This window comes from Lampris incognitus, chromosome 3, assembly GCF_029633865.1.
Source record: "Lampris incognitus isolate fLamInc1 chromosome 3, fLamInc1.hap2, whole genome shotgun sequence".
Classification (NCBI taxonomy): Eukaryota; Metazoa; Chordata; class Actinopteri; order Lampriformes; family Lampridae; genus Lampris; species Lampris incognitus.
In genome coordinates this window covers 13,047,510-13,074,501 of record NC_079213.1, presented here as the reverse complement: position 1 = coordinate 13,074,501, position 26,992 = coordinate 13,047,510, and the positions used below count along the sequence as shown (strand labels likewise).

Sequence of the window (26,992 nt, the reverse complement as noted above, 5' to 3'; positions counted from 1 at the left end):
GAAAGAGTTACCAGTAGTGGCATAAACAAAATAAAAATGTCTTCTTTTTGCATCGAACAACAACTCCCGATATCTCTTTTCAACTCATTCCACCTCTCCCCCTTTCCTCTGCTCTGTATGTTACCCTCTGCCTCTCGCTCCCACATTAATCAACCTCCCACCGTTGTTTCTCTTTCTTCTGCCTCCCTGTCCCCCCCCCCCTTTACTCTCTCCCCACTGATCTCTCTGTTGTCTAATATCCATCAATCAATTTTCTTTCTCTCTGTTCCCTCTCTCTCACTGTTACCCTCTCTCTTTGTCCTCCACTTCCTCTTTCAGGTTGTTGTACCGAGCCATAGACTCCCATGCGGAGGACATCGGTCCCATCCACAACTACCGTGTAGTCATCTCCATCTTTTTCATCATTTACATCATCATTATCGCCTTCTTCATGATGAACATCTTCGTCGGTTTCGTCATCGTCACATTCCAGGAGCAGGGAGAGCAAGAGTACAAAAACTGTGAGCTGGATAAGAACCAGGTAGGGTGTGTGTGTGTGTGTGTGTGTGTGTGTGTGTGTGTGTGTGTGTCTGTGTGTGTGTGTGTGTGTGTGTGTGTGTGTGTGTGTGTGTGTGTGTGTGTGTGTGTGTGTGTGTGTACTTCCACATGATGTCTATCGATATGTTACTTTATGGCCAAAGAACTATCTTATTTTATGGTGTTTCTTTGGTTTGTGTGGTTGTGTGTGTTTTGTGCCCCCTGACAAAATGTGATGCTAGTCCCCCAACTGTGATGCATCTAATTTAGTTCATTATCATGATGCTTGTCTAAAGGGTCCTTTATTGCCCCATGTAAGTAATAACCCCTTTCACCCCTTAGCGACGCCTATGGGCGGGCTGACATAAGAGAATTGGGACAGGCTAAAGACAGGACAGGCTGTACTATTTCAAACGAACTGTCGGGACTAAACAGTTTTTCAGGAGCCCAGCTGAGAGAGAGTTGCAGTACTCCAGATGGGAGGTGACCAAGTTGTCGTTTTCTCCGGGACCGTCAATGTATCATTAAGAACAAGTAAATGTGGAGACGGGAAGAAAGCATAGGCTGAGATGAACTCAGATTACTGGTCTACCAACTGACAGCTCTACAAGAGACTTAACAATGCAACAAGTTGAATAGTCCCAGAGTTTTTTTCACACACTTACTTTAATATATTTGTGTGTGTGTGTGTGTGTGTGTGTGTGTGTACCCTCTATAGCGTCAGTGTGTGGAGTACGCCCTAAAGGCACGGCCTCTGCGTCGCTACATTCCCAAGAACCCCTACCAGTACAAGGTGTGGTATGTGGTCAACTCTACCTACTTTGAGTACCTGATGTTCACGCTCATCCTTCTCAACACCATCTGCCTGGCCATGCAGGTAAGATACACACACAGAGGCATGTTTAAACACAGAGGCACGCATGCACACACACACAGATAGACACAAATGCATGCATTAATACTTCAACAAACACTCATTGAGTTACTATTACTCTCAAACACTATGCATATTATGCAAAAAAAATGTTAACTTTGTAACCCAAACTATAAATTTGTTCTAAGTGAGGGTGTGTTAATTTGTGTGTGTTTGGATAAATGTTTGTTTTTTACATACCTGTTCATGCGTGTATGTTTCCTCTCTTTTTTGCAGCACCATGGTCAGACTTCTGGATTCAACGAAGCCATGAACATCCTCAACATGCTCTTCACAGGACTGTTCACCGTGGAGATGATCCTCAAACTCATCGCCTTTAAACCAAGGGTAGGTCAAACGAGACAGAACAGCAGAGAAGAGTGCGGGGCAAACCAGAATAGAGCAAGGCAGAATAAATTCAATTAAGAGTGCATTCAAATGTACTTCATTGAAGATTTACACTTCTACACAGGAGTAGAGTACAGTAGATTTTAATGGAATCGTAAAGAGTGTACTGCAGTTTATCTTTAAACCTACTCCAAACAAGAATAGAATAGAATATGGAATCATCGGGGGGGAAATCACATTTAATATATTTGTTTTTGAGTGTTGTTGATTGTGTAATCTTTACTCGTATCAGTTTCTTGATATGACTAACGGTATTACATATACAGAGATGACGTGCAATCATTTTATGTATTTTGATTTCACTGCTTCCTGGTTTCAGCTGTTGCTAAGTAACTGTGGTGTAGGTTTATTAGTCCGGTGCATGAAGCAACATCCATCAAATGCATCTGTTATCAAACAACATTAATGAGGGTGGTATTACAGGACAAAAGCATTGTATACCGTCTGTATTGAAAGAATTGGAACGCCAGGCTAAAGTTAGCTCTTTCTTGTGCCTTTACCTTGTCTACATTGTAATATGAATTTGAAATCAAAGGATGAAAATGAGGACAGTCTTTCATCTTTGTTTCCATACAGCCTGAGACCATAAACCATGTTGAAAGGATAATAGCAGCAACAATGGCTGCAAGAAAAAGAAAAACCCTATATTAGCTTTTGTTCTCAATACACTAACTGCACTGTATACAGAACACAGCAGAGATGTATTTTCATATCTCTTGAAACTAAAATAACAGTTTCTGCCAATGCAGTCATACATTGTCTCTGAGCATCTCAGAATAACTAAATCTGAATACTAAATCAAGCCACCTGCTAAGATGCATAACAGCTGGACTGATAACCCTCTCAGCAGGTTACTTAGCTAAGGGCTTGGCGTCACTATTAGAGGATGTTTGTATGAGGCAACACATCTTTGTACTATAACAGATTGCAAAATGAACTGCTAATGCAAACCAACCTGGGTTTATCTATCGGAAAAGAACCGTCATTTGTAATAATTTCAGCAAAATCGAACTCCGGGCAAGTAGGGAAGTCTTGTAATGAAGAGTGCAATGAGCTGATAATGTGAAATCAAGTCTAACAGCCCATCCATACACCCAGGGTGGTTTGCAAAATGTATTTGTTTTATTGATTTGACTTTTCCTCTTGAACGGTCATCATAAACAGGTGAACTCAAGGAACCGACCTGTTAACACCTTTCCTTCCTGTACAGGCGTCACTGCTGTGAGAACTACAAATGAAAACAGATTGAGGGCTTCATTGTGATATATGGATGTTTTCTGTTGTTGATGTATGTTTTCAATGCAGACAACTATTTGAGTATTGCTCTGTCTGTTTTAACATAACTGTCAGTGTTTTTAATGTTTGTAATTGTCAAGCGAAATTCCCCTGGAAACCCCCTCTTTTTAAAATCAGTCCGTAAGACACCCGAAAACATTCACATTGCATACATGCTGCCAAAGCGCTGCAAAGGTTTTCGGCTCTCTGATGAAACTGATGAGGAATCAGAGAGGGCTTATTATGGATTAGTTTTATTGACCTGCTCTCCGCCTCCCATAACTGTGATTTAGGGCTACACAAATAAATTGGACTGGACTTGACTCCAAAGCCTTTCTCCACTCATGTTCATGAATATGCAGGTCAAGTCTGTTTTCATTTTAGGTCTAAGTTGTTATCCGTACCCGTTTACCGGTATACCTTTTAGATAGATAGTGAGATAAATAGATTTGAGAAATTATCAATTGTTGAGGCTAGAAGCATGAATCTTACTGACCTACACTTCCCAAATACATCTTTTTCTACTCTTCCTGCTCCAAATTGCCCTAACTTCACCCTTATGTAGCCCTCACAGCTTCATTTGCTCTTAGTGTATCATTGTTGCAGATATGGGAATAGTAGGAGCCTGCTAGATTTCCTGTAAATTCACCATCATCAACCAAGATTTGAAATAAATTGGGTGAGATTTCGACGGTCTGGGGATGTGAGGCAGCTTTCTTCCACCCAGCCAGCAGCCAAAAATCCTAACGTTACATTCCTGAAGGTCACTCGACTATATAATTTGAATGTATTTATAGTAAACAGCTGTTCATGATCACATTCCATTATACAAGAAGTTAGCATCTACATCAGATTGCAGCGCTGTAAGTTTTGATTTTTTTTTTTTAACTACCCTAATTTCCCCTAATACTTCAAATGAAGTCACTCTCCTAACTGCCATGGTACAGATGACATCATCACTATCTTGATCAGCAAAAATAAAACTGTTTTGGTCCAAGGCTTTATAGATGCTTTTCATAAATGCTCACTTTGTACCAGTTCTAATGATAAATTGGCTGCAGTGACTAAAGCAAACAAAGTATGCTCTCTCTGTAATCGCTCACCACAGCTATGTAGGATAAGACACAGAGGAACTGACGGATACGGAGTGCTGCAATTCGCTTTTAATAACCCGTCCCTAACCTGCTTCCCTGAACAAATGGGAAAATTCAGCCAGCTTGATGAACAGGTGCAGCTCAAAGGAAACATATTAATTCTGTTCATAAATGGGAATTACAGTTTGTCCTCCCCTGCACATGTTCATCAGGCCTAGCTGAATTTTTCTGTTCTTTCAGTTGACTGCACGGTCTTACACTGACTTGGTAGGACTGCCAATGGGCAACAGATGTTTTCCTTCTAACCTACCTTTCTTACCCTCCTCCTCCTCCTTCCTCCTTCCTCCTCTTGCTCACCTTATCCTGTGTAGGGGTACTTTAGTGATCCCTGGAATGTGTTTGATTTCCTCATCGTAATTGGCAGCATAATAGACGTCATTCTCAGTGAGATCAACGTAAGTACGACATCCATTCTCCCTCTCCTTGCCCCCCCACTCTCTCTCTCTCTCTCTCTCTCTCTCTCTCTCTCTCTCTCTCTCTCTCTCTCTCTCATCACTCTGTCTCAACCAGTCTCCTCCTGTCTCCCTCTCTCTGAAATCTCTGTCGTCTTTGTTTTTTCTCCCTCTACCGGCCAGTCTCCTCTTCTTCGTGGCTTTCTTGTGTCCCTACACCTCCCTCTGGCTTTCTCTTTCCTCTCTCTCTCTCTCTCTCTCTCTCTCTCTCTCTCTCTCTCTCTCTCTCTCTCTCTCTCTCTCTCTCTCTCTCTCTCTCTCTCTCTCTCTCTCTCTCTCTCTCACTCTCTCTCTCTCTCTCTCTCTCTCTCTCTCTCTCTCTCTCTCTCTCTCTCTCTCTCTCTCTCTCTCTCTCTCTGCACCTCCTTGTTTTCTTTGTCCTCCTTCTCTTTCCCACTCCTCCTCATATTCCTACAAATCCAAGATGGCCACACCATTCTGGGACCCCAGGCCACAGTGGTAACTGGACGAGAACAAACTTCGTCCTGGATTTTTTTTTTTTCTTGGAAGAACATAGAAACAGATAGAGATTAGCAACAAAAGAGAAGGATTCTCTCTAGTCCTCAAAAGTTGCCACTTTCTGGTTGTTCCTCATTCCAGCTGGGATATTTTACAATAAAAAGGAGGAAATCGCTTTTCTTTTTTTTTTCCACCAGACTGTGTGACATGTCCTCAGGTTTGACTCCTAACTAACTAATCTAACCAACTAACTAACTAACCAATCACAGCAGCCGTATTCACCTTTTCATTTTCAACTCCAGCACAACAGGGGTGGTTTTTGGTTGTGATTTCGTTGAAGTTTGTGGTTTACTGTTGTTTCCTGTTGTTGTCGACGTACTTCTGCCGTGGACAAGCATGACCAGTCACCGCTGCTCTTCCTCCTGCTGTCCATGTCTTTTCAGCCTCCGTTCCTTCTTTTTTTGTTTATTTCTTTTCCATCATTTAATGGGTTGACTCTCTCCCTCTCTCCTCCAAACTAAAACTGGACACTCATGTATATAACGTTTTTTATCTTATTTTTTCTCCTTTTTCTCTCCTTTTGATTTCTGTTCTTTGCGTTTTTAAATGTCTTATGTTGTGTCCTCTTTTTGTGTTCTCTTTCTTTTTGTTTTTTTTCCCCTTTCTTTTTTCTTTCCTCCACCCCTACGCAGCATTATTTTGTTGATGCATGGAACACATTTGATGCCTTGATAGTTGTGGGTAGCATTGTTGACATAGCGATCACTGAGGTTAACGTAAGTAGTTCAACTCCCTCCCTCTCTCCCTTCCTGCCTGCCTTTCTCTCCCATTCCCACACATGCACACACACACACACACACACACACACACACACACACACACACACACACACACACACACACACACACACACATATAAACAGACCGGGGACCGATACCTATCTCGCCTGCCTTCAAATGCTTTGGCGAACTTAAGCTATTTTACATTTGAACTCACCACTCAACCAAATAGCTTTGACAATGAAAATGACTGAAAATAATGCACAGCACCGCTGAAAGGCTTTCTTGTACCGTATGAAGCCAACGTATGTCTGATAGTCCATTATTTGAAATGATCTTCAGGGAACTATTAGGTGCCCTCTATTTGAACTAGGTTTTTCATTTTGACACCATACTGCAGTCGGTAGTTGGTTGGAATTTAACATGATTATCCTTTGAAATGTAAACTAAATACAGGGGATTTACAAGTTGAGGAGGTTTTTTCACATGGGGCTGCTATCCTCTTTTCATGCCCCCCCCCCTCCCATTTATCCCTTCGGCTTATCTTTCAAAATTCAATTCAGGAATCGGGACAATTTTTAAGATGACATTTAGAGCATTTTCTGTAATTTGAAACTGTCCTAGATAGGTATCTATGCCTCGGTCTGCTGAGCATCAATAGCACCAGAAACTCTTGCATTTGTCAACAGAACCAGTTCTATTGCATTATCTCGGCACTTGGTTTGGTTTCCCATTGGTTGTTTTTATCCTTTCTCATTGCAACAGGTGATGACCTCCATTCCCCTGGCATGACTGACACTGTATAGCATGAGAGATATAAAGGTGTGATATCCGGGCCTGGTTTCTATGTGTTGTCGGACAAGAAGCGAAAACACACTTCTGTTAGAAGTGTGTTTTTCCTCATAGACAATATTCTTAAATGGGATTCCAGCAGATTTGTATTGTGACTGTGGGTCACAATAGTCCCTCAACACGAGTGACCGTGTAAACCTACAAATAAGAATAAGAAAAATAAAAATGCCAAAGACGCATTTATTTTTGTTTCATTTTTGTCCGACAACAGCGATGGGCAGACACGGGGAACAATTTGATCCATAAATGGATTTGCTCCAGAAGCACAAAATTTATGTAAATATATGTATGAATTCATTTAGTATTGACAGGGAGGGCTCCTGGTCAACAGTGGCGCTGAATGAGAATGTAGTTGTCTATGCGAAGTCAAATATCTCAAACACAGGTCAAATTTTGAGTGTCTATTGTATTTACACTTATGGCATAACGGCTGTTTTATTCATGTGATATTTAGATTGCTCTTTGGCAAGACAGTGGTCTGCGAGAACTGGCCGAAACTGGATTTCATAAGCGATGTCCGGCACAGATTTTCCCCTGGCTCTGTTCATTTACCACTGGGATAAGTTAAATTTTGCCATTTGTTTTGATACTTATCAGATCATCAAATGATATATTCAAGTTTTATCAGCTTATTGAACAGCTCCCAGGCTAAAGAGCCATCAGGGTATCACAGTAAACGAAGAACTCTCTTTTTTTTTTTATTGTGAGCAACGTAGTATATCTGACTTGTAAATAATAAGCTATTTGTGGGAGATAAATTATATTTTTTCATGTACCTACTTCTATCAGCGATCATGTCGCATCCCAAGTAGCAAGCAATGAGTCTTAATTAACTTTTCAGAATAAAAGTGTGTGGGGGGGAGTCTTAATTAACTTTTCAGAATAAAAGTAGGGGGAAAGGTAAACACTCGATACATGGACCCTTTACTTGGGGCCCATGTGTTTTACTGTTTTTCTGATTACCCTAATTACTTACCTTATATTACTTAAAAATAACAAGTTTCTCATTTTGTGAACTAGAAACAACACTAGCTCGAGTAAACCGTGCAAGTTCTTTTGGCCTACCAAATAGTCAGTATACATTTATTATCTTCATCCATTGACACAGCTTTAGACTTGTCTTGTGCAACTTATTACAGCAGGTGAGATTTTTTTTAATCCAGCTACTATTTGTACATTTTCCACAATTAACCCCTATACGATACACATGATAATACCTGACTGTAATAGACTGTGTGTAGCAAGTTTGAAGCATGTGAGAATGAAGATGTATAAACAGCTGTATTTGCATATCCACCTTCTTAATTGGTGGTTGTTTGAATTGCACACAGAGCTCATGAATAATATATGGGATACTCTTATGGTGCATACATAAGGATGATTGTAGGACATACTACATGCAAGGGCTCTCCCGCCTCCTCAGTCTCAGCCATACCACCAGGGTGATGACGCAGCCATAACAGGCAGGATGTACACTGAAACACTGGCATGTTCAACGTTTGGTGAAGTACAGTGTGAGTTTCACTTCAAACACCGCTGGGCAGGCATACAAATAAATTGAGCGTACCCCAGAGGTGAAGGAGCTGTGCAGTATGTTTGCTCGCCTTCAGAAAGGACGGCTATCTGCCCTTATGAGAGACTGATGAAGCTGTTTATGAATGACTCCAACCTACAGTATATTACTTTTTTCTGTCTAGTTATTACAGAATACCCCACATCAGCAAAATAGAGTATCGCAAAGTCCCGTTTGATATTGAAAACCAATTTCCTGTTGCACAACTGAAGACGTCAATACCGCTTTGGCTTATCACTACAAGTAGGTCGTCTTGCCTAAGGGTCATTCAGACATTTTGTATGTTTGATGATAGCTTGATAGATTTAACAATCTGGATAGATCTGTCACGTATAGTAAAAAAAAAAAAAAGACACAGACGACAATATTTAATAACTGACTGGCCGGAGATATACACCTTTATCATCTATACATGTCACCACCTCTGCACTTTTCCACCTTGGTTTGAATTTGGCTTTGATTTGATTTGGTTTGATTGGTTTGGTTTGGTTGATTGGTTTGCAGATTTGATTGACTGAATTGCTTTTGTTTCTCTTAACTTCTAACCTAAAGGCATGCCCCAAGTCTTTATTTGTCTCCTCTGGTGGTTTTCAATGATTTGGGTGATGAGATACCCAAGCTAGTATTAATGTTGTTGTAATGTTCTTTAGCTGCCTATTTTCCCCCTTTTCTCTTTTAAGAAACCCTCCGCACACAAACCCTGCAGAGGGCTGATTGTTTTTTAACTGGGACGTTCCTTCGGAGACATTTTAAATGTTGCTTGTTGGTGCATTTCATTAGACGCTAAGCAGGAATTCGTTATTTTTCCATATTTAGCAATGCTAATGGTGGTTAGTGGTAGCAGACAGCCAAAAGCTGACCCTCTTCTCTTGGCGTGTGGTGAAGTGCAGTAACAGTCCCAACTTTTAATAAGCCGATTTGAACGGCCAAAATATCTCCGATAAAAGTGCCAACGATGCTGCTTTTTTTGCACATCATGAGGGTGCTTGTTGACTTGGGTCTCATTTTGTAATCAGTATTATCCTCACACTGGGACTCCAATTCTGCCTAGCAACCTGCAGGTGCTTCTTAAATCTGATTTGGTTTACGTTCCCTCTTTCTTTGGTTTGGTTTGAGTAGAGCTAGTCTGAACAGATTGGTAGTGGTTTGCTCTGAGCAGTGTCTTGCAGATGGACTGCATCTGTCGATCACACTATCTTCTCTCCTCCGGAATGCCTCCTTCATCTCTTCTCTCCTCCATCTCCCTCTTTCCTCCTCTTTCTGAGACTTCAGTGCACTTCACCCTTCTTTTATGGATGTTTATTTCTCTTTTACCTCTCTCTCTCTCTTTCTCTTTCTCCCTCTTGCTGGTTTGCGGTGCCGCTTGCTCACCTGAAATGCAAGCTGGGTAACATCGGTCTCTCACCTTAGAGGTCACTCAGTTATCAGTTAGCTACCATGGTTAACGTCAGTATTGAATGCAGATTTTTTTTTTCAACCCAGGGCATATACACCCCTCCCACCACCGTCCACAAATTAGTATTCAAATCGACTTATATGTTACCATTACCGTTTGGTTGAGCTAACAATAAAATCCATTCAGCCAAATCGAAAAGAGTGAGAGAGAGAGAGAGATATGTTCCACTATCAATTAATTAAAACCTTTTGTGAAAGATTAAATGATTTTTAGGGACCCATGTTACCTATTCAACTGTAAAATTTTGCTTGGAAAAATGATGTGCAATGTCAGAAACCTTTTTTTTTTCAATTACATTTTTGACTGCTTTGAGTCATGTTTCGCCTGTATGGATTTGTATTTGTTTCTAAAGTCAATGTTCTTTTATATATTTCTACTGAGATTCTGTGGGATATTATAACTCTATGTTCCTTTAATGGCCAGAGAGTCTACTGTAATCTCTACTTCACTAACATCCTTTTCTCTATTTCATATGATTAAGAAAAATTGTTGGAGAGGGTTCGATCTCCATTTGTGCACTTGAAGAGAACAAACCACCCATTCTCTATTTTTAAATGACATCAGGTTTGTTTTCACTTTATTCTAAAAGTAGAGCAAAATTAGACTGGAAAAAACCCCACTTTGATCCAATCGGACCTTGAACCAAGGACCAGAGAGAATATTCCTGTTAGATTACAGTGGATTGCTGGCTATTTGTTCCCCACACTACAGCGAGACAAACCGTAGCACACGGTTGATTGGAGTAAGCATGGGTGAAACAAACATAACCACAATCTCCCAACACACCAACCTACGTATACGCACACACGCACACCCAGACACTTACCCCCTACTTTCTTCTCCCCTTTCTTTCTGTTTTACATCCTGCCTTCATTCCATCTCCTCTCCTTCCCGCTACCCTTAACACCTTTCCCAATCCACCTTTCCTTCCTTCCTTCCTTCCTTCCTTCTTATCTACATCCTAAGGCCCCTCAATTCTTCTCAATGCATATACACAAACATTTGCACACACCTTTACACACACACACACACACACACACACACACACACACACACACACACGCACACACACACACACACACACAAACTGGACACTGATGGACACTGACGTCCTCTCCTCACTCCTCTCCACTCAGCTCTTCCTGCCCCTCAAATTTTGGCCCCTCAAATTTTGGTCCCAATCAATTGGTTTGTCTTAACGTCTCATTTCCTTTTTGTGACCCAATCAGAGATGTGTCGTTTGGTGTGAGCCGGTATTATACAAGTGCAGCAGTTCAGAAAAGTGTGGGCCAAGGCCAACTAGTGGACCTTTAGGGCATTGCAGGTGGGAAAATTATATAAAATGAAATATTGAAATTGTTAGAAATAGTCATATCTGTAGTGAATCTCTGAAATCACACTAAAAAAGTGCTTGAACTTCAAATTTTGGTCATATATTGACAGCAGAAAGGCATGTTCACCCAGCAGGTGGCACTGTTCTGACAGAGCGCGCTCATTTAGTGGAGCGATATTGATGTAACCTCCAGATTTGTTAACACAAGAGTGGGTTCATTGTATTTGTCTGCTGCCGAATGGAGACCAACAGCACAACGATGTAAGTGCCAGTAGTCAAATTGCACTGAAGCTGAGCACAGTGTGTGTTGGCTTATAAGACTTTGCATGCTGTGACTCAAAATGGAAAAACTCTTATCATTTAAGACCACACAAAAAACTGACTGGTTCGTTAACATTTGATGGATTAGGTAGCAGGTGGGCTGCAGAGCTGTGACTTTCAAGAGGGCTGTGAGGCGACAGTTTAGAAATGGCTGTGCAAGAATATGTTTAAGAAGCAGGTGACGAAATAAGCACTCCCCGTGTTGTATTTGATTAAACAGGTGTGTGTATCGCCTTGTTGGAATACCTTTAACTTATCCCTCCCTTCTTGCATTGCTTCTTTCCTCCTTCCTTCCTTCCTTCCTTCCTTCCTTCCTTCCTTCCTTCCTTCTTGCATTGCTTCTTTCCTTCCGATCTTCCCCATTTTTTCCTCTGCTGCTCAGTCTTTCCTTCCTTCCACCTCATCCTCCAAATTAATTTTCTTAATTCCTTCCTTATTTTTTGCCTTCAGTATATGCGTTTTCCTCAATCCTTCCTTTCTGCCCTTTATTTTTACCCCCCCTTCCTTTCTCCCACCTGCTAACCCCTCCTATCCCCTTTGCTTCCCATTTCTCTTCCTCTTGGCCTTTTCCCCCTCCTTCCCTGCTACATTTCAAGCTAACATTTGATCGGCGAAGCGTTTGTCTTGTGACAGTTTATATCACCAGTCGTGCTGTGTCAGATCTGTTCTTGTTGGATGGGACTAATAATGTGTGTAGATTATGCAGAGGCAGCTGAACAGGGCCCATACCAAAGCAGACTGAATAGTTTCTGAGTCGTAGATTAAACCAATACTTAATCTATTGATCGGAGCGGTCTGCAGTGTCAGTTGTCACCCAGGTGGTACAGCCCGCCTCCTATGTGCTTGTCATAATCTTAGATTGTTATGGGCTCTGATTTTCAGAAAGCATCCTTGATCTAAAATCATCTTTGTCCATTGGTATAGATATATATATGTGTGTGTGTGTGTGTGTGTGTGTGTGTGTGTGTGTGTATGTGTGTATAAATATATACATACACACACACACACACACATACATATATACACATACATATTTATGTATATATCAATATATCAATGAAATGAGATGGATGGATAATTCCTGTTTTTTTTACTATGTATATTTTGATGCCTCTTTGGCCTGAGAGTAGTTTAATCACCTGTCAAACATCAGCAAAACTCATCCTCCACTACTCACGACTGGTCCATTTGATACCACTTGTACCACTTGTACAGTAATATTAAAGAATAAAACTTTCTTTTTAGATTATCTGAGGACTAAAAAAAACAAACCTTTCATTGGTTTTCCCTGAACTACTTTCAGAACAAAGAACCGCTGTAAAAACACATTAAGGAAAGAGGAATTGTCCTCTGTTGTCAAGGTGGTAAAACCAGATCTCTTGAGCCAAACTGCTGTGAGCATTTTGGCTAACACCGTTACCGTGCTGTAGCCTCAGCTGGCAGAAAGACAGACAGCTGTAGAGACACCCCACTATCCACCAGCACACACACACACACACACACACACACACACCTAGCCTGATATACCATACATACAAGCCTGCATACACATATACTACAAAATGCACATGTGCACAATCTTTTCTCTTCCACAAGGTGACCCAGACCGCTGATTTATAAGCCACTGTGGCGTTTGGCAGAAATATCTTGATATCCTTCAGTTTCAATATTTTTTCAGTTTGCTGTTATTCTGAAATGGAATACATAAACATGTAAGAGGATGACTCCCTTGAACCTGTGTATCTTACAGGGAATGTAGGCAGCACAGGATATGAGTACAGAGATACACAGTGATGTCCTTCAGTCTCCTCCTCCTTGGCCCACGCAGTTTTGTTTTCTTTCTGTTTTGTAATGGAGCAGAAGTTATGGTGCATAGGAAGTAGTTAGTTTTGGTCCGGGTTACTGTTAATTTGTTCCCCTCTAGTTTTGCCTCCTTCACAACTTCCTCTCTCTACTTCACATCCACATGTACACAGGTACATGCATACGTGCACACAGGTATACATGCACCCTTGCACTCACACACATACACACTCACAAATCTGCACTCACACACCCCAAGGCGCTGCTCTAGTGCTGATCTGTGTTGCCTTTCCTTAAAGCCAGCTGACTCCTCCTCGTCTTCGTCCGCGTCCTCTTCGTCATCCTCCTCCTCTTCCTCCTCTCACCCCCCTGCGGTAAGACAAATGGTACGCCCTGACGGTAACCTCGTCCGCCTCCTTTCCTCTTCCTCTGTCACTCCATTCCTCCATCTCTTCTCCTTCTACACTGTCAAACTCAGCGGTATGACCCAGGCTCTTGGCTGATCATTTGTCCTCCACTCAGTCCTTCTGGTTCCCCCTCTTTCTCCTGTCTCTCTGGGCTTTCTGCTGTCATCTTCTGCAGCATGCTCAGAGTTGCATGGTTGCAGTTATTGTTTGCAGATTTCCATGTGTATACACTTGTGTATATGTGTGTGTGTGTGTATGTGTGTGGTGCAGGACACCCAATTGTTGTGCAGGCGTAATATAACTGGAGTCTTTTCTTTTTGTGAGTTGTTGTTGGTAGCTATTGTTGTTTTCATGAAGCTTAATGCCCCATCCCTCCGTCCACACCCCCACCCATCCACCCCACCTGATGGCTTGTCAGCCCCTCACCTATTTCTCTCTGTGTGATCTCTTTGGTGCTTTTATCATTGATGCTATCATGGTCATGCTATCATACAGGTTCTCTCTTCCACCCACTGATCTGGCTAGTTATCTGTCTATCTGTCTATCTGTCTGTCTGTCTGTCTGTCTGTCTATCTATCTATCTATCTATCTATCTATCTATCTATCTATCTATCTATCTATCTATCTATCTATCTATCTATCTATCTATCTATCTATCAGTCTTTCTATCAGTCCTTCTATTTGTCTTTATGTGTGTCTGAATAATTCAGGCAATCCTTTGCCTTCAGTCTCCTTTTCTTGTCTCTGTCTCTTTCTTTCTCTCTCACACCTGTTTGGTGTCTCTCGCTTCCTTTGGTGTAGTAGTGCCCACTGCAGTCAAATTGTGGCATTACATGCAGTGGGGACGTTTTTAATCCTTGCTCTGAAGGAGATGTGTCGTTCTCAGCACATCTGTCAGTTTAGCGTGGGACAACTAAAATTTTGGGGTTATTTGTCAACAAAACATGCTTAAGTGCAACATAGTAAACTGAAAAAAGATGATTTATACTCTCAAAATTACTCAAATGAAACACAAAAGTGAAAGCACAAAATTGAGATTAATCACTTTAAAGGAAATGATTTCTAGTTTAAAATACATTGCGATACATATTGGCTCTTATTGTCTAGATTTACCTGTAATTTTTTTCCCGTTTATACTCCAATAGGGATATTCTACTGTGCTTTGGGACTGTATAATAATGATAACTGTTATCATTATACAGTCCTGTATAATAATTTGGGACTGTATATGCTGTAAATGCTGTGTTGTAAAGTAATGTACGACATGTGTTGTCACAAACTACACTCAGATGTGCAGAAAGTGACATGTCCGGTTCAGGAGCACACTGTTTATTCTCTCTGGGTTTAGAATAAGGAAATCGATGGCTTCATGGGAAAACACACGAGTGGCAACAAACAGATCCACCGGTCAGAAAAAGTGATTTCTGCATCGATTTTGACTGGAATGATACTCTTAAGATTAAAGCAGAAAATGTTAAAAAGTATAGATGCCGTGTTTGCCGTACTGTTGGCCAGGTTTATTTCATCATTGCATTTGTTGACCAGTTTCTCGGTTAATGTTGTTGTGGAGGTGATCGATGTGATCATGTCGTCATCAGTGTAGTTGTCCGTGCCAGTGTTTGCGTGTGCCTTTGTTGTTTCAAGTTATTTTCCTCATCATGAGAGAGATTTTATCTGCGGGTTGAAATTTTACCCACCTGGTGTTTGGCTTTACATTTTCAGGGCAGGCTTTATGCACATGATTCCGCCTCAGACAGAATTTAAATGGAGTGTAATGGAAGTGGTGCCGGAGCGGTTATTAAACTGTGTCAGAATGGATTCCCTCATTAATCTCTGCAGTGTGAATAATATATTTGAGATGCAATTGTTGTATGAACTCTGAACCTCAAGCCTCTTTACGAATTCTTCTGTTCTTTTTAGCCTCACTATATCAAGCAGCCAACATGGGTATAAATAAATAAACTTGCATTAGAATAGCACTTAGCTGAATATTTCATTGTTTAGTTATTTAGTCCAGCTGACCACTTTAAAAATGGATGAGGTGATGGGGATTTAGTGCACTGCTTCCCAACCTTTCAGCTGCTGAGGCACATTTCAAAGAAAGAGGAACGTCATATTAGCATTTGCGTGGAAATGCCATGCAAAGCACGAGAACTGCAAGATTACAACAAGAGGTCCTGCATGTACAAGGCTCCTGCTTGCAGGCAGTTTGTAAAGATTATAAAGAAGATGACATTAAAGGGATTTTCCACCTACACTTAATTACTGTGATGTGTTACCTGGAGGTGGTTGCATTGACAGTGATAGCGTCGTTCTCCCCGATGTCATCTGTCCCTTGTTATTCCCGGTGGCTAGCTGCTCCATGACAGAGATGCTAACAATTACCCCCTGCCTGCATTATTTGCTTAGACAAGAATCTCCCCATGGGCTGAGATTTGTGTGCTGTACGTGTTGTGATTCGTGGTTGGTCTTTATGAAAGAGATTAAATCCATGGATGGATGTTTTCACCAGTGACTAGTCCGTCGGCTATTGATATTATTTTCAGTCCCGAGTAGTGTACAATGAAACATAGCAACCAAATTTATGTTTTCAAGGCGTTTAACTAGATGTGCTTAAGGGAATCCTCCAATGTGGAGAATATCAGTTTGATCAGTTGTTGCCTGTTGCTGAAATTGCCCATGGTATCTTTTAGCAATAATGTCCAGATAACATATTCTTCACTGGGATAATGGGGCAAAATGGTGCTGTAGCTATGGATGTGGCAAAGCCATGCACCATCACCAAACTACCCATGACCACCGCAAAGATCGTTTCATAACTACTTCATTGCTGTAAAACAGGAGAAGGACAGAGAAATGCTGCTGATGAGCTCGCTGGTTGTCCCAAGAATGACAGTTGACTTTTGGTAAAGGGTTAAGATGTCATACTTGGTATCTCTCTGTTGCCAAGTGATTTTTCATGAAGCCACTAGAATAAGCATGATTGCCCGATTCTCTCCCAAATCTCTTTTGTCAGTTGATTTTGGTGGGACTTTGGAGGACGCAACTTTTCATTTTTTTAACTCAGTTTGTATGTGTGTGTGTGTGTGTGTGTGTGTGTGTGTATGTGTGTGTGTGTGTGTGTGTGTGTGTGTTCATTTGTCTCATATTTGTTCACATCCTAACCTTTGGAAAGATGCATAAAATGTGTGTGTGTGTGTGTGTGTGTGTGTGTGTGTGTGTGTGTGTGTGTGTGTGTGTGTGTGTGTTCATTTGTCTCACTCATATCTGCATATTGGAAATATGCATAAAAATCTGTGTGTGTGTGTATGTGTGTTCATTTGTCTCACTCATACCTGCATATTGGAAATATGCATAAAAATGTGTGTGTGTGTGTTCATTTGTCTCACTCATATCTGCATATTGGAAATATGCATAAAAATGTGTGTGTGCGCGCGTGCGTGCATGCGTGCGTGCGTGTTCACGTATATGTGCGCACATGTAATCATCCGCACCTGCGTACATGTTTGTGGGCGTCTGTGTGTGTTGACGTGTGTATGCGTCTCCCTACCCACGTCGACCTCTCCCATGCGTCCTGTGTGTCCATGTTTGTCAAAACCTTTGCATGTCCCCTAACCCTGCCTATGTTGATGTTTGCGGTGCGTCCTGTGTTTTTTTTTTTTGTTTGTTTTTTTTTTTTTGTTTGTTTTTTTTTGGAAAAACACTAAACCCCACCAAAAGGGACTGCAGAACTCTGAAGAGAGCGCCAGGATCTCCATCACCTTCTTCCGGCTGTTCCGCGTGATGAGGCTGGTGAAGCTGCTGTCTCGCGGGGAAGGGATTCGGACCCTGCTGTGGACCTTCATCAAATCTTTCCAAGTGAGGAGAGAACCGGACACAACATGCTAGGACAGAGTTGCTGACTTTACACATGGACAAATGAACACGGGAGGAACGTTTAGCTTTTACCCTCACTAGACCCCAGATCCGAGCCTTTTGTTTTGAGCTTATTTATTTCTGTGTTGTTGTTTTTTTTGGTCCTGTTTTAACCCTGCGCGACCAAAATGGACTCAAAATGGGCCTCATGCAAGAACCATTCATACGCTTGTATCCGTTCTTAAAGAGAGCATAGAAGCTCTTTCTTTGTGTGACGCTCATCTATTTTCTCTCCTTATGGATTTGTTTGTTGGTAAGATGATAAATTTAAGAGCAGCGCAGGCCTATCGTACATGAATACAACAGCCCCATCAGTCAGCCACATCTTTAGAAGAATGAGAGCCCATAAATGAGTTTGCCTTACATACAAGCTTTGTTATTAAGTGGCCGCAGTGGTTAGCACTGTCGCCTCACAGCAAGAAGGTCCTGGGTTCGAACCCCGGGGTTGTCCAACCTTGGGGTCATCCCAGATCGTCCTCTACGTGGAGTTTGCATGTTCTCGCCGTGTCTGTGGTGGGTTTTCTCCGGGTGCTCCGGTTTCCCCCACCATCAATAAGACATGCAAGTTAGGGTTAATACTCCTGTCTTTGCCCCTGACCGAGGCATGGCAAGACGAACTGGAGTTGGTCCCTGGGCGCTGCACGGCGGCTGCCCACTGCTCCTAGCTACACAGCTAGGATGGGTTAAATGCAGAGAAGAATTTCCCTATGGGGATCAATAAAGTATCTCAAAATCAGACAAAAAAACAACTTGTTTTAAGACTGGCCAATCCAAAAAGATGAATGATAGATATATTCAGGTTAATGGTTTATAAATATGATGATGTGAATAGTGCATCATCATATGTAGATCATTTTAGGATGTCTTGCAATTGTGACACTCTCCCATAGTCATCACGCTACGCAACCAAATTGAATTTAATCCATGACTTGAGAAAGTCATGAATACACCATTGTTAGCCTTGGGAACTCAAACAAATCAAGATAGCAGTTTGAGCTTTGTCTCTCAAAAAGTTATTGGGCCTCATGGAAAACCATTCTCTCAAGCCCTATTTGCCATTTACAGATGGTAAAATCACAGACAGGTTAATGATTTTTTACATTTATACTATACATTTCTAAGCCATCTTCTGATCTGATGAATTTATTAACACATTTTTTTGTTTCTTTGTTTATTCATCATATCTGAGTCATTGGGTGAGGGGGTTTAGAGAAAATCCTGTTTCATTGTCCGTGTGTAAATCCAGCCAGGGTCTCACAAGCCCTCCTTCCTTTCCTTGGCTCCTTCCTCCCCAACGCCATCTACCATTGGTCCAGAAATTCAGTGGGGCGGGGCATTTGACTGTCTCATCCAATCAAAACTTCAGGTTGAATGGCGACAGTCAGAGAGCAAAGGAGGGGGGGCTTTAGGAGACCCAGTGAAGTGATAGGGAGGGATGTAGGGACATAGGGACTCAAGCAGGGACTCTTAAGTCTTCATCCGCAATCTCTCCTTTTCTTATCTCTCCTCTGTGATGCACCTCTTCCTTTCTTACATCCCTCCATCGCCCCCTTCCCTCTCCAACACTATACCACTAACCTTGAAGACCTCAACATTATTCCCTATAGGTGATTTAAGCTATAAGTAAGCTACAAATAAGTTCCGACAAAGCACTCCACCAAAAAAAATGAAATCATTTGATAGAAAGGTTTGGGAAAATAAAATAAGCTGTTCTCTCTCTTGTGTTAGCTGAGTTGGGCCCCGTCATATTTGGTGTCATTGTCACTGACGATATCAGAGCTGGAGATATACAGAGGTACGGCAGCAACCGGGCTAACTGGGTGGAGCAGAGACGAGTATGAGATGAGAAGAGCCATGGCCCCCGTTACATTTTAATATTAGGCTATGACAGTCTGTTTCCTTAATTAGCTCCTAACTTTAAGCAATGCGGTCCTGAGTAAACATGACTCTCAAGTACTGACTCCAAAAGGAGGAACACTTTTGGCCATTACAAGTGGGAGATTTTTGCATAATGCCTTTTCTCTGTTCTCATCTTAGTGGTTTACGACTCATTTTGAAGTTGTGACTCATTTTGAGGCGACGTCAAGAAATTCAGTTGATCTAATGAACCAGTCAAAATTAGAGAAACACTCTGATATGCAAAGAAAGTCAGTGTGCAAACATTACCAAACACAAAAACAATAGTCTTAAAATTAGATATAGAAGGATGAATGCCAACATGTAGCTCAGAGTTACTGTAACTGCGAATTTTGGGGTTCACCAATTTAAACACTTAATAAATTGAAGAAACGGGTAACTGACATCAAATTAATCAACCCAAACTTTATTTATACACCGATTTTGTACATTAAAAATGCATTTCAATGGACTTAACAGTAGGTCAAAGTGCACATGTAAAAAGTAGGTAGTGATAAAAGAACTAAAGGAGAAGAACATCGGATAAAGGGAATGGGATACCTGCAGTAAATCCCGATGGAAACAAAAGAAAAACACTAAATGGGGCAGCTTGGCTTGCTCTGAAACCATGACTATTTAGTCAAATTGCAAAACGACAGATGTCCATGGCATGATGTATTTTAGATATAAGCTTGGCTCCATTTACTTTCTGCCTTGTAACTCACCGTATGTGAGTGGTTGAATAGTAAGAAATTGTCCACTCTCTGATGATGAGACCTCTTGTTAATCCTCAGTAAAATCAGTACCTGCCATTTCAAATATGCACAGCTGAACCTTGCCGATCTTGCCTGATGCTGCCGTTGCCAGTTTCTGCATTACCTTTCAAATTTCCAGATCAGAGTAAATCAAGTGGCACTTGTCATGACTTGGCCCTGCTCACCCGCGCACAAGGGAAATGTTAGTCAGGAGTCCATCGCCCAGGTCTTTAAAAGAAGAACCACACCTCCATCTTCTCCAGGCCTGTTGAGGGGTCATGTACTGGACTATGTTGGGGCTGGTCTCCTGGCTAAAAGTAGAGAGCATGTTGTATTTTACTCAGCGTTTTAACTCTCATGTCAGATGATTGGTTCTGGGTTGTTTTTGGTGTTGTGCCACATGGGGTTATGTGTTCAGTTCATTTTCATCATCAAGAAGAAATGTTTTCATCTCACTGGTCCCACACACATCAGTGACGAATGATACTAAAATTTCCAAAATCTTTGGGACAAAACAAAACAACACTTTTTTGCAGATAATGATTCTCAGATTTATGCAGTATAACTCATTGTTATACACATCCTAATCAAAAGCGGTTTACTTCGATGTGTGATTGAGAGGATGAATGAAAATGAATTGGACCTAGCCTCAGTGCTGAGTGATGGTTGACCTGTTACTGATGCACGTCTCTCCCCTTCAGGCTCTGCCCTACGTAGCTCTGCTTATAGTGATGCTATTCTTCATATACGCTGTCATCGGGATGCAGGTAAGCTTCTGTTCCCTCGTCTGTCTGTCTTGGTTTCTCTCTCTCTGTCTCTCTCGCTTTCTCTGTCTCCCTCCTTTCCTTTCCAGCCAGCCTTCCTCCTGTGTGTGTGTCCTGCTGGAGTCTTGTCATCAAGAGGTCCTGTACATTTGCTCTCTGCCGTGCCGCCTCTGTCTCCATCTCTCTATCTCTCCATGTCTCCTCTCTCTCTCTCTCTCTCTCTCTCTCTCTCTCTCTCTCTCTCTCTCTCTCTATCTCTCCATGTCTCCTCTCTCTCTCTCTCTCTCTCTCTCTCTCTCTCTCTCTCTCTCTCTCTCTCTTCTCTCTCTCTCTCTCTCTCTCTCTCTCTCTCTCTCTCTCTCTCTCTCGTCTCTCTCTCTCTCTCTCTCTCTCTCTCTCTCTCTCTCTCTCTCTCTCTCTCTCTCTCTCTCTCTCTCTCTCTCTCTCTCTCTCTCTCTCTCTCTCTCTCTCTCTCTCTCTCCACAAGCTGTCGTGTTGACTGTCTCAGCGATGATGAATGGGAGACGCTTTGTTTGGTTTGGACCGGCCCAGAGAGCACTCCTTATAACACACACACACACACACACACACACACACACACACACACACACACACTGACCCCCTTTCAATACTGACTTCATATCCAATTTGCTGTGACTACTTCCTCCCCTCCTGTGCAGATGTTTGGTAAGATAGCACTGCAGGACAACACAGAGATCAACAGGAACAACAACTTCCAGACCTTCCCGCAGGCTGTTCTGCTGCTTTTCAGGTGAGAAACATGTGCCGCGCTCGCTTTTTTGGCATCGTTGATGTTTCTAATCTTATTTTTTCTTCATCCTCTTGTGCTTCTTTTTCTCATCTTTGCTTTTTTTCTTAAAGGGACAGTCCGCCAACTGTAGCTGCACACCACTGCCTTCCGTCCCGCTTTTGCCGTTATATTTGATCAGACGCCCTAAACGCCCTTTCAGTTTCTCTTGAGGCTTTCAGTTGTCTCCAATATCTCATATGGTGAAATATGTCATGTTACTTGTTGTCAGTAAAGCGCTCGTCGTGTTTTTGCAGTACTATACATAGCCAAGGCAGCACATGCCGTTACAGATTGTGCCTTTAATCTTCCCGCTCTCTTCTTACTCTTCATGATCTTAAATTGATGTGCTCTTTTCCGTCATCCTCATAAATCGTTCTCCCGGCCTCCTCCTTTTCACCATGGCACTTTTCTCTCATCTCAGTTTGTCAAGAGACAATCACATCTCTATTTTTTCCCTCTATGAGCCACTATAATTATCCTCGTCATAAAAAAAAACACATTTGGTATTAAGGCTAGGGTTGCCAACTCCTTAAAATGTAAATAAGGAACAGGGGACAGAGACGGGGGTTGGATGGACGGGGCGGCACGGGCATAACAGATGTAATGTGCCTTACACTATACACACATACACACACAAACACACACACACATATATATATATTATATATAATAAGGAACGATTCCTTATTTTAAGGAACAGTTGGCAACCCTAATTAAGGCTGTCATTAGGAAATTATACAAACTTCATATAGCTGTGCATGTCTAAATAGTGGGTAATACAGTCGATGCAGAACCAGAGTTAATGGAGGAGAGAGTTGAGTACCATGTTGCTCCAGTCCAAGCAAGGTTTGGCAATTTTTTACAAAAATGTTTACCATATCGTCACCTTAGAGAGATGCACAACATTTTAACAACTGGCTTACATAAAGTCACCAGACCTCAAACCTTTTTGATTTTTGGGCTACAACTTTTTACAGTACTGAGTTTGGTGGCCGATATTCATTAAGTATATAATTATATACACACACTGGAGCTGCCAGGGAAGAGGAAAAGAGGAAGGCCAAAGAGGAGGTTTATGGATGTGGTGAGGGAGGACATGCAGGTGGCTGGTGTGACAGAGAAAGATGCAGAAGACAGGAAGAAATGGAAACGGATTATCCGCTGTGGCAACCCCTAACGGGAGCAGCCAAAAGTAGTAGTAGAGATATATACACACACATCGTTGCAATTAACTGGGAGATTGTCGTCCTTATTGTTTTTGTTGTAGGGTTAGTTTTGCACCCAAATGCTCTCATCCAATAGAGAGAATGTCTTCAATACAATTGTGGGATTCCACTGACAAAAAAATTTCCTCTTTTTAATTTCCTGTATTTAGTCCCAGAATCGCTCTCTGTGTTTGTGGTGATGGTAAGATTTCGTGCAGGCAAAAAGATTAACCCATGGATAACATGTGCACCTTGTACCATCACACATTTAATTTCCTCTATAACAGCACTATTCTCTTGGCTGTACCTGTAAGCAGATTAGCATAACACACCACGAAACGGTCCTCTCTGTCCGTTTGACCTCTATGGGCTGAAACACTCGCTGAGCACATAGCAGCTGTCCTCCATTCAGACAGCAGTAATACTTTTTCACCTCCTACTTAACATTTTTCACCCTAGAGGGACTTGGTTTCTTCCTTACATTTAAAATCAGCAGTAATTGCTCAGAATCAACATCAAAATAATGATTTTAAAGGTAAGAAAGTTTATCAAAAATAAGAATAAAAAAATAAAAATGCACAAAGTATTTAAAAAAACCCATGCAAGGGCTCCATGGAAAGCCTAATGTTAGCGTGCTTAAAAGTATTCTGAATGGAAGGTGACTGAAGTTCAGGTAAGACCTTGACTATGCAGCTGATCTATGAGGAAATCACATTAAACCTATTGTTTTTTTTCTTTATTTTGTGGAAATCTAAGCAAGATATTGTATTATATTAATGTTTCACTGACATTCCAGTTCTTATTTGTCATCCTGTAGGTTCAGCCTCTAATATGTTCGTTTATCTTTGTGTTTGTGTGTCTGTGTATGTGTTGTGTCACTGTGTCTGTGTGTGTGTGTCGCTATGCTTATTTGTACTTGTTGGTCTACACATGCATGTGTGCCACTACATGCTTGTATGCCTCGGCACATACATGCACACATCCATGTGTCTATGCGTGCATTCATACACACATGCTCACATGACGCCATGCTCGTGTGGTAACGCACACATACACACCTCTTCGGTGTATGTGTCACTTTCAAATGCGTTTTTATGTGACTATGTATACACATTTTTGCATGCATATGTACGTCGATGTGCATGCATATTTGTGTGCATGTATGTGTGCGTACACACTCCCGTGTGTGTGTCAGATGTGCGACAGGCGAGGCATGGCAGGAGATCATGCTAGCATGCGCGCCAAGGCAGACATGTGAGAGAGGGTCGACCAATGAGAACAGCTCATCCACTGAGGAATGCGGCAGTCAGTTCGCCATCATTTACTTTGTCAGCTTCTACATGCTCTGTGCCTTCCTGGTGAGTAGAGTTGGAGACGGGATTACATGTAACAGGATAACAGCAGAACGGTAACAAATATTGGCAGTACTTATTGAGATAAATTGTCGGTTATTGTTATATGTCATAGATTTCAAAGTTAGCCAACTACATTACCAAATCATAATTGTGTCGGTTATGTTATGGATTATATTTAAATCTGTAATGGATTACTTTTGGAAAGTAACCCCCTAACCCCTGACTGTCCTCAGATCATCAACCTTTTTGTGGCTGTCATCATGGACAATTTTGACTATTTGACACGTGACTGGTCGATTCTGGGGCCACATCACCTGGATGAGTTTAAGAGAATCTGGGCTGAGTACGACCCGGAAGCCAAGTAAGGCCCCTTAAACCTGCAGGATTTCTTACATGACTAACGCAAAAGTGTGAAAGGATGAAATGCAACTTATTTAAGTCATGTACCAGAAAATATGTCCTAAATTATGATTGGAGAATGCATGTATTATTCCACCATTTTTCTCATGATCCTCCAGAATAAAATTTATTTTATTGTGTGTCATCAGTCATCAGAATCCTCTTTCCTCTGTAAACTCTTGAATGAGTGTAACATAAGTGTAATTTCTAGGGGCAGGATAAAGCATCTGGATGTTGTGACGCTACTACGCAGAATCCAACCTCCCCTTGGCTTTGGAAAGCTCTGTCCACACAGAGTGGCCTGCAAGGTACACGCAACGTTACACAACGTCCATCAAACTAGTTCATTTGTGTTAGATGGAGCTTATTCACTTTCAAACAGATGCTTCATAGATATGAAAGTATAAGATATTTGGCTTCAGGTGTCTTAATGCATTCTCAAGTGGGCTTTCAAATAAATAAAAATACGCACTCAGTTATCGGGAAGGGGTCATTTTCTTTGTTGGAATCACCACCACTCAGCCACTGCTGATATTTAGCCCTATTACACATTAGAACAGCAGAAATATGACACAATGCACCTTTACATTATCTATATTATAATATTATATTAGTATTTATGTACACTTAGTGTATACTGCTACAACCGACCTTGAATAGAGAGAACGTTTTAAACCATTTTTGTGATGAGAAAACTTAACTGCTATAATATCTCCCTTCTTTATCTCCTTTAGACCAGTGTTTCTCAACCGGGGGTCCGCGGACCCCTAGTGGTCCGTGGTGTAATTGCAAGGGGTCCGTGAAAATAAAATATCTTTAAAAAAAAGATCCTATGACATTTATAGAAATAGGATTATTTTACTCAAATGTGACAGACCTTTATCTACCTAAACTATAAAGGGTAACAGGACTTTTTTCTCTAATTGCATCTGTTTCACAAGTGTAATTTATTGTATTTTAATAAGAGATCTCGCTCCCGTTTGCATTGTTAAAAGTTACTGCATAAAAATTCTGTTGTTACATATATCTGAAAGTTACTGAATACATATTCTGTTTTGTTACATATATCTGAAAGTTACTGCATAAGAATTCTGTTTTGTTAACTATATCTAAGTTACAACTGAACGCTCTTATTTTTGCCCCAAAGAGTGAATAAATGCTATAATGCAATTTAAAATGCAGTTTCTACTGTTTCTATCAAATTGCAACCCCCCTCCCCCAAGATCAGGTGGAGGGGTCCTCAGGGTAGATCAAAAATACGCAGGGGGTCCAGGACCCCAAAAAGGTTGAGAACCACTGCTTTAGACCAATAGCAACCATGTTGTCATTTTACTGTTGGTACAGTTTGAGCAAAATGTTCGCGAGCTTTAGCGTTGATGTTGCAGGTGACACATTTGGTTGCTGCTTAACATTATTCCCTGTGCGTAAAATGCTTCGTTTTAAATTATGTTATTTGTTTTCGTGCCACTATTTGTTCTTGTGTGTGTGTGTGTGTGTGTGTGTGTGTGTGTGTGTGTGTGCTTCTCCACTCCAGCGTCTCGTGTCAATGAACATGCCCCTAAACAGTGATGGGACAGTAATGTTCAATGCCACATTGTTTGCCTTGGTCAGAACTGCACTCAGGATTAAGACAGAAGGTAAAACACACACTCACATAAACTCTGTCTCTCTCTCTCAAACACACACACACACACACACACACACACACACACACACACACAATCCTACACCCATGTACATATATTCATATCAGTATCAATCATCACCAACCAATAAACTATGAATTGTTTAATGATGAGTGAATTCAGCATCTAGATGGTGCACACATAATCACACACCCCTACACACATAATACACAATCACACACACACATAATGAACACACACATATCCCTGTGTGAATGCACACTAGTAAATGCAAATTTATAATGCCCTTGTACATTACTACCGTGCGTGCGTGCGTGCGTGTGTGTGTGTTTCTATTTGCAGGTAACCTTGAGCAGGCTAATGAGGAATTGAGAGCCATAGTGAAGAAGATCTGGAAGAGGACCAGCATGAAACTTTTGGACCAAGTAGTGCCCCCTGCTGGAGGTATGAAGTTTCTACTCCGTTTTTCCCCCCCCATTTTCAAATGTATCCCCGTCATTCTTAACTAGAGCAACAAATTAACACATCGGAATGCTGTCATTTAA

The 26,992-nt window shown here is 41.4% G+C and overlaps 1 protein-coding gene across 1 annotated transcript in view; it reads left to right on the top strand.

The window, feature by feature from the left end:
* cacna1c (calcium channel, voltage-dependent, L type, alpha 1C subunit) overlaps positions 1-26,992 on the top strand; it is a 286,273-nt gene that overhangs the window by 245,342 nt on the left and 13,939 nt on the right. The window contains exons 30-43 of the mRNA XM_056276035.1: positions 319-520; positions 1,235-1,393; positions 1,667-1,777; positions 4,578-4,661; positions 5,870-5,953; positions 13,594-13,680; positions 17,422-17,559; positions 20,969-21,034; positions 21,712-21,803; positions 24,243-24,405; positions 24,636-24,763; positions 25,013-25,109; positions 26,336-26,438; positions 26,790-26,891. Coding sequence (XP_056132010.1) covers positions 319-520; positions 1,235-1,393; positions 1,667-1,777; positions 4,578-4,661; positions 5,870-5,953; positions 13,594-13,680; positions 17,422-17,559; positions 20,969-21,034; positions 21,712-21,803; positions 24,243-24,405; positions 24,636-24,763; positions 25,013-25,109; positions 26,336-26,438; positions 26,790-26,891 — 1,616 coding nt within the window. The remainder of the gene's footprint in view (positions 1-318; positions 521-1,234; positions 1,394-1,666; positions 1,778-4,577; positions 4,662-5,869; positions 5,954-13,593; positions 13,681-17,421; positions 17,560-20,968; positions 21,035-21,711; positions 21,804-24,242; positions 24,406-24,635; positions 24,764-25,012; positions 25,110-26,335; positions 26,439-26,789; positions 26,892-26,992) is intronic.